Source organism: Protomyctophum bolini (genome assembly GCF_963924005.1).
Source record: "Protomyctophum bolini genome assembly, chromosome: 7".
In the NCBI taxonomy this organism is placed as follows: Eukaryota; Metazoa; Chordata; class Actinopteri; order Myctophiformes; family Myctophidae; genus Protomyctophum; species Protomyctophum bolini.
Window position 1 is genome coordinate 44,741,466 of NC_137868.1, and position 12,802 is coordinate 44,754,267.

Here is a 12,802-nt window from a genome sequence, read left to right on the forward strand (position 1 = left end):
TAGTGCTTTGCATGGTTTCCGCTGCCATCCGTGTATGAATGTGTGTGTGTGTGTGTGTGTGTGCGTGTGTGTGAATGGGTGAATGTAATGCACAATCTATGTAAAGCGCCTTGGATAAATGCAAGCGCTATATAAATGCACCATTTACTTCCGTGGCGCGATGGCGCGTTGCACAAAATATATGGTGCTCATCGGTCCAGCGGACCGCACGATTAGATGGTGAATTACACAAAGAAAGACATGCGTACTCTAGCCTGGGCACCATTCCATTTAGGGTATATGATCCTGTCGGGGAGCGGATGACATCGTCACGTCATGTCGTAGTATCGTTTTGTAGTCGACAGGCAGGAACAACGGGGCGGCAACTTCCTTTTCCCCTCAAAGCGATTTTTCTCAATAAAAGCTACGAGAGCTTTTATTGAGAAAAATTGCCTGTCGACTACACAAAACGACACTACAACATGAAAAATAGCAGATCTACAAGCTCGTAGCGCGCCACCGAGAGGCGCGCTACGAGCTTGTAGGTCTGCGATTTTTGAAAAATCGAATAACGACTGACATTTTTAGAATCTGATCTCAGGTCAGAATGGGTTAATCAGACCAGTGTGTGTCCAGTGGAAACCTCGTATGAATCTGATCTCAGGTCAGAATGGGTTTACAATACAAAACGACAACGACGGTCAAATGAACAGAAATAATGACCTGCTGATCGTGGGACTGGTGCTCATCTGCAGCATTTTGGACGCGTGAGTTCCTCCGATCCCCGGAATGAACGGAGACGTGCTCTTCTTCGCCATCTGGTGTTTGTTGCTGTAACTTGAAACACAGACACACACACACACACGCGTTATATGGTTTTCTTGTTTGTAAACGTTTCATCTTAAACGTTCCCCTGGTGTCCTTGAGCAAGTACACTGAAGTATACGAGTGTAGGATTGGGAACCGAAGGAATTGGAGGAACAAGGTTCCACCATTGAAGAAACGAGGAAGTGATTCCATCACATCCTTAAATGAACTGCTGAGACAATTACAATAGCAGTGGTTTGGGCTAAATCGGACAAATCACTAGCTAAGAGTCTTTAGAAGCGTTCATATTTTAGATGCGTAGGTCATGGGGAAGAGCTATTGAGCCTCTAAACACAGTCGCTTTATTTATGCAGCGCGGTTTGAAATGGAAAACTCTTTTAAACCCATTTTGGGGGCGGAATCTCCTTTTGGTGTTAGCATTTATGCTATGCTTTAGCTATTGAAAAATAGCAGATCTACAAGCTCATAGCGCGCCACCGAGTGGCGCGCTACGAGCTTGTAGGTCTGCTGTTTTTTTTTTAAATCGAAGAACGACTGACATGGAAACATGGCTTTTTCAGAAAGCTGTCAGGATGTGTAGAAGACATTTTTTTGAATCTGATCTCAGGTCAGAATGGGTTAACACTTACTCAAATCGTGGGGGTGCCAGGGCGGTTGGGTATGGGGGTGGCAGGGCGAGGGAGGGCGGGGTGGCGAGGAGGGAGGGCGGCGATGCGACGGGCGTCAGTTGAGGACCTTTGGAGGGCGACGCTAGTACGGGACCCTCGCTGGTGTACTGGACCACGGGACCTTTACTCCTCATACCTCCTACAGAGAGAGAGAGAGAGAGAGAGAGAGAGAGAGAGAGAGGGGCAATGAGGAATGTAAAATAAAAAGTGGGTTCAAATCATGTGTCGTTTTTGGCAGACCATTTAGATTTTTAGTTTTAGTCACCCGGAATGTTTTAGTGCGAGTCCAGTTTCAGTGGACTAAATATCATAAGATTTTACTCGACTAAATCTACAGTCGATTTAGTCGACTAAAAGGTATTTTGCCCGGGCCTTGATGATGCCCGACTGATTTTATACACTTGCAGAAAATAGCCGATCTACAAGCTCACTCACAACGCTCACAAAGCTCATCGGGGTCCATTTCAGACCCGGTTTCCGACATTGCGGATCCGGAGCCGGTTCCATCGTTTTTCTTTTTTTAATTAACGGTTCCCCCCCCCCCCAAACGGTTCTCATCGGTCGTCATTTAGCTCCGCTGTGTCTGTGCATGCAAAGCGAGCAGAGCCTGGGGTGACGTCACACCCCACCTACATGGGTGAGTGGGGGGGTCCACTGTTCTGTGCATTCAGCGACCGCCGCGGAGCGAGAGGGACTGGGACAGTATTGTCGAAAGCTAGCTTTGATGTCGCTAGAAAGATGTATTTTTTTGGCGCTGCTCTGCGGCGACATGAGCATAAGGGCTGTTAATGGTGTTAATTTAGAACGCCAATGACTCGACGTCTTTCTCTATGATATTTGTCAGATATATTAATCACGTTAACTATAGAGCCAAATCAATTTGTCTGCACTTATTTTTTTTACAACTTATACGCAACTCAACTGCTTTTGATGTGGCTCTAAATTAATCGCGTGGCTGTTGCGTTTAGGTGCATATATAGCTCCATAGATTGATTACTTTAGAAACAGTTTGCAGAAAAAAAGCACAGGAACGTAGCCTACAGTTCAATACAAGGTCTGCTAAGAGGATTTTATATGGCTCGTTTCCATTAGGGTAAGGGGTCCTTCATATTAAATTAATCTGAACATTAAAGACAACATATACATATGTCAGAAAAAAACAATATTAGGATCCGTTAAGGGTACCGTTGGGAACCGTAACCGTTAAAGAGGGATCCGGAACCGTTAAAATCGTAACGAAGGTAGTCGAAGGTAGTCCCACACGTTTAGTGATTTTCAGTGCATGTGAATGACTGCTTAGTCATTGTGTAAATTGCAACATTGTTTGCCAGGTGAAACATTGTGGAACTGTATATTTTGCCACTGAATGCCGCATTTCCAATATTACTGAAACATTACTTAACCCATTTAGACCCGAGGACGATTCTACAAATGTCTTCTAAAGTTTGTAGAAGTTTTCTGAAAAACCCTATGTTTCTATGTCAGTGGTTCTCAAACCATTTCATGTCAAGGACCCCCAAAATTATATGTATTTGGCCGCCGACCCCCCCCCCCCTGTCTCAACATATGTAGTTCCAGGGACCCCCCCAGAAGCAAAGAGTTGAGTTAAAAACGTCCACTCTGAAAGAATATAGATTCAAAGATTTGCACCACATTTTCACGATAAAAAGATAATAAATCGCACCCGTGTGAACTGAGTGGTGCAGCTCTTTTTTTCCCACCCAAGCGTAACCGAACATAAAATGCCTTGGAAATCTTTTTCACTAGTCGCTCCCTAATATTTTAGTCTAGTTTATATTTGTTTGACGAAATTGTCAATATATTTAGTCTTAGTCATCAAAGTTTTGTTTTTATTTCGTTTTCGGCAGTGAAAAAAGGTAGTTGACGGACAGTTTTGGTCATAGTTTTAACCCATTCTGGGCAGGAACCCCTTTTGGTGTTTTAAGCATTGTGTAATACTTTAGCTATTGAAAAATAGCAGATCTACTAGCTATTGAAAAATAGCAGATCTACAAGCTCATAGCGCAGCACTCGACGTCTGCCATTTTTGAAAAATCGTGAAAATGTGCCTCAAATCTTTGAATATACAGTATATTCTTTCAGAGCGAACATCCATCTTCAACCGCTTATCCGTAGTCGGGTCGCGGGGGCAACAGCTCCACCAGAGAGCTCCAGACTTCCCCTCTCCAGAGCAACATTAATAACTTCCTCCTGGGGGATTCCGAGACGTTCCAAGGCATCGTTCCCTCCAACTGCACCTTGGTCTGCCCCGGGGGTCTCCTCCCAGTGGGACGTGCATCGAGGACCTCATAGGGAAACGCTCGAGAGGCATCCTAACCAGATGCCCCGAACCAACCTAAGCTGGCTCCTTTCCAGGCGAAGGAGCAGCGGCTCTACTCCGAGTCTCTCCCGCGTGACTGAACTTCACACCCTTCTCACCCAGAGCGAACATCTTTTTTTACTCAAATCTTTGCTTCTGGGAGGTCCCTGGAACATCATATTTTCAGATGGGGGGGTCAGCGGCCTAATACATATATAATTTGTGGGGGTCCTTGACATGAAATATTGAGAACCACCGATATAGAAAACACGAGGTTTTTCCAGAAAATGTTTCATGATTTAGAAGACATCTTCTTAATGGGTTAACCCATTTTGGGGGCGGGAACCCGTTTTGGTGTTAGCATTACGTTATGCTTTAGCTATTGAAAAATAGCAGATCTACAAGCTCATAGCGCGCCACCAAGTGGCGCGCTACGAGCTTATAGGTCTGCTATTTTTGAAAAATGGAAAACGTCTGACATAGAAACATAGCTTTTTCAGAAAACTGTCAGGATGTAGAAGACATTCTTAGAATCTGATCTCGGGTCGGAATGGGTTAATCGACAAAATCAGCACTGGTGTGTGTGTGCGTGCGTGCGTGCGTGCGTAATTGCGGTATATTACCCATGGTATTTGGCCTGGTTCTCATCAGCGCCCCGGCGAGTTTCTTCTCCTGCGTGCTGGCCGAGTTGGTCTTCAGGTTGTACATGGGCTCCAGTCTGGTGGAGCCTCGGTAGATCCACTCGCTCCTCTTGTCGTCCTATAAGAGTAACAAAGAAAACAGGAAGAAGCCGCTCCGTTTTAGCGTCGGAGCATTGTGACGTTCCCTGTGTGCCCAACGAACGAGCATGAGCAGCCTGATGTAGCAAAATCTGAGCTGAAGGTCTTGCATTTTTTATCTTTTTTGGGGGGAATTTCCGCAGTAGCGAGCGGTGGAGAAAGTAATCATTATTGTGACCAGATTTGACTCAGAGCCTGCCATCGCGCAAATTCCAGATTTTCACCAGAGGAGATTTTTTTTTCTCTTTTTCTCAAAATTAGTCACTTACTAGAGCACGGCTGAAATAAGTGTCAGAGCTGAAATCGATGTAAATATGAAATAAGTGCTTAAACATGTAGCTAGGTGTAATGTTAGAGTCCACAGAAGTGAACCTCGTTTCTCTGCAAGACATTACTCTATAGAGCGTCGCAGTCCCGCCCCCTTGAGAGACCCGGAAAATAAATCCCCGTTCATTTTCCTCAGACTTTTCAGAAAGTATTTCTTTAAAGGGATTGTGACATTTAAAACACATTTTTGTAGATATCTTGTGTTCTTTGGCTTTTCTTGACATCAATTTCACCAAAAAAAAACCAAATTTGAACATTCAGTGTATTCTCCGCTGTCTGGACTTTTGTGAATAATTATGCAAATATGACTCGTGGCTTGGACGGCGGAGGCCTACGTAATGTAACGCTAAACCCCGCCCCCTCTCCTCTGCTCCCTGTCTACCAATTCTACTACCCGCCCCCCTCCTCCTCATCCCCGCCCCTCTCCTCCACCTGCTCTCCTCTCTTCTTCCTCATTCTGTCCGCGACTTTGTTTCAGTATAATAATAATAATAATGGCTTCTAGAGAAAAAGCAATCTGCTCCGTTGTCGGCTGTGTCAATCAACACAAGTCCTTGCACTTTCCACCAACTGGCCTAGATGAAGATTCATGCTCTAGGTGGATGCATTTTATTTTTGACGGTAACGTTCCAACCAAGTTGTCAAAGAAGGGACTCTTGGTGTGCGCACATCATTTCACCCCAGAAAGTTTTTCAAATCTCGGACAAGTTCAGAGTGGATTTGCAACCAAACTTTTTATGAACCCAGGAGCAATACCAAGCATTCGTGTCCCAATCCCAAATATAAGTATTTATACTGCAATGATTTGTGTTAAATTGTTGTGCAGTACTATTTGAGTGGACTCACAATAAAAAATCAATCGCCTGCAGCACTCCGAAATGCTTCATGGTAGCCTACTTTTAATTTATAGTCAATCACTGCCACTACCCGCATTAGCTGTGTGTTTGACTATTATTAATCTTTGATTCGTGGCGTGCACCAGCTGTTGTAGATTGCATGTGCTCATTATTGTTCTTGTAATGCAATACAGTGGAATAGCAACGCGCAGCCAACGCTCGTGTGATATAATCCACGTTAAAAGTATGGCGAATAATGATAGGCTATAGTCATTGAGTATGATATCGATGACGATGACATTACACAAGTTTATGTCGACGTGGTCGTGGGGTGAGATATTGCAGGAGTTTCATAGGCGCGTTCGGAAATAGCGCACTAAGCCCACTGGCACTGTGCAATGCAAACTAATAGGCGAGTGCGCTCCGGTGCGGTATTTCCAAACGTGCCTTATTTGTTTACCAACTGTTGCTCGTACGATGACGTTGAATAGAGAATACATGTTACAAAGGGAGTCTACCAACGCGCCTCAAGCCTAAAACGGCTGATCCGGTGCTTCACAGGTGCAGGGACATCAAAGTTGCAAAAGGAGAGGAGACTGGAGCAACACGGACATTTAGAGCCTTTTACGTTTCGACCTTGCGGACGGTCTTCATCAGAGTGGACTCTGATGAAGACCGCAAGGTCGAAACGTTAGTCGTTTTGTATACTCAGCACCTTAATAAAAGGCTCTAAATGTCCGTGTTGCTCCAGTCTCCTCTCCTTTTGCAGCAGAGAATACATGTTGTTGTCCATCCCCTCAGTACATACATGCAGTGATAGTCTTATTATAAATAACATTTTATATAAACTATAAACAAATAGTTATAAAAGGAGAAGAAGTTGCGTGCGTTGGCACTGGCAGCGTTGCTATGGCTGAGATGCTGTGAACTTGTAAAGGAAAAAAAAAAGAACAGTCCCTTTCTCTGAGGGGGGCGGAGAGGTATGGAGGGCTTGAGGGGTGGGGGGGGGGGCGGAGCTGGGTAGTGATTGACAGGAAAGGGGGAATTACCGACATCTACAGGCTAAAATAATGTATTTTTCTATGCCTTCTCAGGATGCATATTACATACACACAAAAACTCCTGGCAAGAAATACTGGAGTGTTCAAAAAAAGTTCAAACTTTTTAGACACGTTTGAAGGACCATAGCCAAGACTTTTAATGTTGTTAAAATTATGTTAAAAATAATGTCATAATACCTTTAAAGACGTTTACGCCGCGAACAAAGCCAACTCGGATCGTGACGAATCATGACAATAAACACAATGTTTTGGGCCAAACAAATAATTAGAAAGTAGGAAAAAAAACGGCAGGTTACAACACTTTTTTTGTGGTTTTTCTTCTTATAAATTATTTGATTGGCCCAAAACATTGTGTTCATTGTCATGATTTGTCACGATCCGAGTTGGCTTTGTCCGCGGCGTAACAGTCTTTAAATAAATACTTTAGGAAAAGCCTGTGGAGAAAATGAATGGAGAATCATTTCCTGGGCCACTCGTTGTTCTGAAAGGGGGAGGGACTGCGACGCTCTATAGAGCATTGCAGTCCCGCCCCCTTGAGAGACCCGGAAAATAAATCCCTGTCCATTTTCCTCAGACTTTTCAGAAAGTATTTCTTTAAAGACGTTTACGCCGCGGACAAAGCCAACTCTTGTCGTGACAAATCATGACAATAAACACTAGGCATGTAACGATATATCGTATATCGATATATATCAATATTAATCCTGACGATATGAATCGATTCATTGAAATAAAAAAAAATCGAGGGGGGCTAGTGTGTTCTCTCTTTTGGAGAGAAATGATAGTCACTTTCAGCAGTAGAGCACTGTAGAGGGGAGCTGTGCGTGTCTGCGAATGTAGTTAAATAAAGAATCTCAGGGGGGGAAGATAAATTATATAAAATAAAATGTAAATTTTCTTTTAAATATATATCTTTTTTAATATCGTGAAAAATCATATCGTGAACCTCACATCGTGATACAAATCGTATCGTGAGTGAATCGTTACATGTCTAATAAACACAAGAAGAATTAGAAAGTAGAAGTAGAAGAAAGTACTCATTATGCAACAATGTCTCGCTTCACAAGTTTTCAAATGGATACAAATCTTTTGAAATAGCAGATCTACAATAAAGCTTCAAATGAATAGTATGGTAGTTTAGTATTAATAATCAAACATATAACAACAAAGTAACTAGTACTAAAGGTTTTCAAAATTATTCTAACTTGGAAGTACAATATTATAGAAGTAAAAGTATTGAAAATACTATAATAAATCTTCTAAATCCTGACAGTTCTCTGAAAAAAGCTATGTTTCTGTGTCAGTGGTTCTTCGATTTTTCAAAAAATAGCAGACCTACAAGCTCGTAGCGCGCCACTCAGTGGCACACTATGAGCTTGTAGATCTGCTATTTTTCAATAGCTAAAGCATAACATAATGCCAACACCAAAAGGGGTTCCCACCCAAAATGGCTTAAGTGCAGTACTTGTGTACATGCACTTAGTTATTTGACACTACTGTAAGTAAGCAAGCTTCGGAAGCAGTGGTTCCCCAGCCCAGACACCAGACAGAGGATCATATTATCTCCTCGTGTGGTAACATGAGGTAGATTGATGTACTGTACACCATGTACAACCCCTGTTGGACATGACGTTGGTGCGTTGGGGGGAACCCAATCTGACCAGAGATCAGATTCATACAAGGTTTCATACTGGTGACACACACTGGTCTGATTAACCCATTCTGACCCGAGATCAGATTCTAAAAAAATGTCACGTCGTTCTTCGATTTTTCAAAAATAGCAGACCTACAAGCTCGTAGCGCGCCACTCGGTGGCGCGCTATGAGCTTGTAGATCTGCTATTTTTCAATAGCTAAAGTCAAGACTATAGTATTAGACACAGTAGTCCTTGATGGTGGCGGTGACTTCACCGTTATGCCGATTTTTACCGAAAAGAGCGAATCTGGCGATGCCATTTCCGGTTAAAACGGATCACGACATCCGGCTATAGCTTTCTGCACTGTGTCACACAGTGATCTGTCCCCGATGATATGTGATCATCGTTTATTTTAATATAATCCAAGTCAAATTAAGCTCTAGTCAAGCCCCCTGAATATCGCATATTATGCAGCTATAGCACATAAAGACTGCGCACGCGTGCCTTGCGTGCGAGAGCGTGCGAGGATTTCGGACGGTTTTAGGTAGATTACGTCGGCCGTTAGCCAAACTAGCCAAAAGTTGCTACATTAATGTGGGACGTCCTCGCGACCGGTGCCCATGTGTTGGTTCCCACAATACTAACTTGCTGGTTGGAAGCTCCTGGATGTCTTTGGCAGTGTCTCATTCTCCTGGATGCCATTTTCTGGCTCACCCTGGGCATTTATCATCATACAGATTGCAAATTGGAATAATTGATTAAATCGATTTATTGTTGTTAATATGGATTTATAGTACTAATCGATTTTCATTTTTGGACACTTTTAACACATCCCTATAATACTTGGTTACTTTCCACCACTGGTTTTTAGTTGCAAAGAATTAACCCATTCTGACCCGAGATCAGATTCATACGAGGTTTCCACTGGACACACACTGGGTCTGATTAACCCATTCTGACCTGAGATCAGATTCTAAAAATGTCAGTCACTCTTCGATTTTTCAAAAATAGCAGACCTACAAGCTCGTAGCGCGCCACTCGGTGGCGCGCTATGAGCTTGTAGATCTGCTATTTTTTCAATAGCTAAAGCATAACATGATGCTAACACCAAAAGGGGTTCCCGGCCTAAATGGGTTAAGCAAGAAAAATAATCTCAAGACTGAGAATGTAATGATGTTTTTAGGGCCGACCAGCTGAAGAAAACATGACATTTCTGAGACCTGTCATGTTTCAGGAAGATGCTCAAAAACGTGTATTCTATTGCTAGTTTTATCGCTTTAAATTCCGTTTCATCTTAAAATAAGTAATGACCGCTTCACCCTTTTTTTCCCCCCGAAAAATCCATGTTTCTATGTCAGTCGTTCCTCAAACTATTTCAAGTCAAGGACCCCCCAAAATGTATGTATTTGGCCGCCCACCACATTCTGAAAATATCTTGTCCCCCCCTCCCCCCCCCAGAAGCAAAGATTTGAGTTAAAAACGTTCGCTTTGAAAGAATATATATATATATATTCAAAGATTTGAGTTAAAAACGTTCGCTTTGAAAGAATATATATATATATATTCAAAGATTTGAGTTAAAAACGTTCGCTTTGAAAGAATATATATATATATATTCAAAGATTTGAGTTAAAAACGTTCGCTTTGAAAGAATATATATATATATATATATATATTCAAAGATTTGAGTTAAAAACGTTCGCTTCAAAAGAATATATATTCAAAGATTTGCGGCACACTTTCACGATTTTTTCAAAAAAGTAGCAGACCTACAAGCTCGTAGCGTAGCGTGGCACTACGAGCTTGTAGATCTGCTCTTTTTTCAATAGCTAAAGCATAACATAATGCTTATATATGAACACCAAAAAAGGGGTTCCCGCGACAAAAGAAAAATGGAGAAGATGGCCCAGGAGGACCGTGATGTCTGGAGAGCTCTTTTTTTTGTAATATATTTTTTATCCCACGATTTTGTAACCCATTTTTCACCCCTGTGCCAATCATCTACTGTGATCCTGGGCTCTACACACCCTCCGCCAACCTGGGGAGAGCAACGGACTTAACTCATGCTCCCTTCATGCCTGAGTGTCCAAGTTGCTCCTTTACACCTGACAAGAGAGAGCTCTTGATCATGGCCTATATGCCCAAAGTTGAGCTATAAGTGTAAGTAAGTAAGTAAGCCCCAAAAAGTGGTTATAAATCCATGTAGTGGAGGGAGAAAAGAAAAACCCGGCCAGGCCAGGGCCTACCCCGTACCAGGAATAGGATCTTGACCAGGCTGCCGTCCACCTCCTCCACCTTGCTCCGCCACCAGGTGCCCTCCCACTCCGTCTTGATGATCTGGCCCACTTTGAGCAGCACCATGGGGCGGCTGGGGTACGCCGTGATGTACTCCTGGATGAAGTCCCTGCACGGGGCGTCCTCGATGTCCTCCCACGTCTTCTTCACTGGGGGGGAGACACACACACACACAGACGGAGGGAGGGGGGGGGGACAGAGAGAGAGAGAGAGAGAGAGAGAGAGAGAGAGAGAGGGGATGGAGGCAGAGGGAGATGGAGAGGCAGAGAGAGACAGAGAGAGAGAGAGAGAGAGAGAGAGAGAGAGGATGGAGGCAGAGGGAGATGAAGAGGCAGAGAGTGGGAGGCAGAGAGAGAGATGGAGGGAGAGAGAGAGAGAAGAGAGGACAGAGAGAGAGAGAGAGAGAGAGAGAGAGAGAGAGAGGATGGAGGCAGAGGGAGATGGAGAGGCAGAGAGTGGGAGGCAGAGCGAGAGAGACAGAGAGAGATGGAGGAGGGAGAGAGAGAGAGAGAGAGAGAGAGAGAGAGGATGGAGGCAGAGGGAGATGGAGAGGCAGAGAGTGGGAGGCAGAGAGAGAGAGAGAGAGAGAGAGAGGGGGGGGGGGGCAGATGGTATGGGGAGACAGAGAAAACATTCAGAGATAAGGTTTATTTTCCCCCAATAGATTAAGCCATTTAGGCCTGACCTCGAAATTAAAAAGAAAAATCTTCTAAAATCCTCCAGTTTTCTGAAATAAATATTTTCACGATTTTTCAAAAACAGCAGACCTACAAGCTATATGAGCTTGTAGATCTGCTATTTTTCAATAGCTAAATTATAACAATGTTTAAAACACCAAAAGGGGTTCCCGCCCCCAACTCCTCTTTCCGTTGTTCAGATTGACATGGAATTTAATCAATATTTTTTTAATCGCTCGATCAACTCCTGGACAACGACCTCTCCGATGAGACGCTCAACGCCCCGGGGCCATCAGACGTGATCAAAAACAGGAAGAATGTGTTATAAACGTATATATAGGCTACGGTGGTGGCCTCCTTTTTTGCTCGATCCGATCGGCTGTCTGGCAACGTCGGCGAGCAACGTGACATTTGAACCTTCGGCGCGTAGAAGTGCCTGGAGCGTGTCATGGAGAAAGGAGTGCATGGTCGAAAAACATTGGCTTTGCGTGTGTGCGCGTGTATGTGTGTGTGTGCGCGTGCACCGTGCACACTTACATGGTTTGCAGACTGGGTAGAGTTCGGGGAGAGTCACGTAGGATGCATAACCATCGTCAAAGAAGATCAGGAACCTGAAACACACACGTTGAGTCTGTGAATTCAGTTGCGCTTCATATATATATATATACAGTATATACATGTTTATATAATGGTATATTGTATACGTTAAAGTAATATCAAGAAACAGAACTTGTAATCCTGGGCTCTAACACTCCCTCCGCCAACCTCATGCTTCCTTCAATGAATGAGCGTCCAAAGCCGCTTCTTTTCACCCGACAGAGGGGAGCGTTTCCCCGGTTGGACGTAGCGCGTATAAGAAGGGAAACGTTATCCCAACCAGTTCCTTTTCCCCTTCCATCAGGCGCCCCAGTGCTGGCCAGGCAGTTTAGAGACCAGGATTACTGCATGTTTTTTTACGTACCCTCTGGGACACGGGGAGAACATGCAAACTCCACACAACAGAAATGCCCCTTTCGCCAACCCCGCCTTAAAAAAAAAAAAAGGTATGGGCACTGATGACCAGTGTTGTTTTTGGCAGCAAATTTCTATTTTGGTTTAGTCAGTCTTTGGACTGAAACTTTAGTTTTTGTCATATTTTAGTCACCTGGAATGTCTTAGTGTTAATCTACCGGTAGTTTTAGTCGACTAAACGTCATAACGTCATAGAAGATAGTCGGCTAAATCTACAGTTGATTTAGTCGACTAAAATGTATTTTGCGGGCCTTGATGCCGTCGTAATTAGTGTTTTTTACACTTGCTGAAAATAGCCGATCTACAAGCTCACAACGCTTCGCGCTGCAGGCTTGTAGATCGGCTATTTTCAACCAAAGTGTAAAATGACTTATACTGGAACTCT

The 12,802-nt window shown here is 43.6% G+C and overlaps 1 protein-coding gene across 4 annotated transcripts in view; it reads right to left on the bottom strand.

Moving 5' to 3' along the window:
* The window catches only part of LOC308318481 (histone-lysine N-methyltransferase SETDB1-B-like), a 42,729-nt gene that overhangs the window by 18,353 nt on the left and 11,574 nt on the right, over positions 1-12,802 (bottom strand). For all 4 annotated transcript variants that reach the window (XR_013964365.1, XM_080768051.1, XM_080768052.1 and 1 more), the window contains exons 8-12: positions 11,944-12,017; positions 10,688-10,878; positions 4,419-4,554; positions 1,437-1,614; positions 703-816 (exon numbers count right to left, since the gene is read on the bottom strand). Coding sequence is in view for 3 of the 4 variants with exons in the window: in XM_080768051.1 (XP_080624177.1) it covers positions 703-816; positions 1,437-1,614; positions 4,419-4,554; positions 10,688-10,878; positions 11,944-12,017 (693 nt within the window). In the remaining variant the exon portion in view is untranslated. The remainder of the gene's footprint in view (positions 1-702; positions 817-1,436; positions 1,615-4,418; positions 4,555-10,687; positions 10,879-11,943; positions 12,018-12,802) is intronic.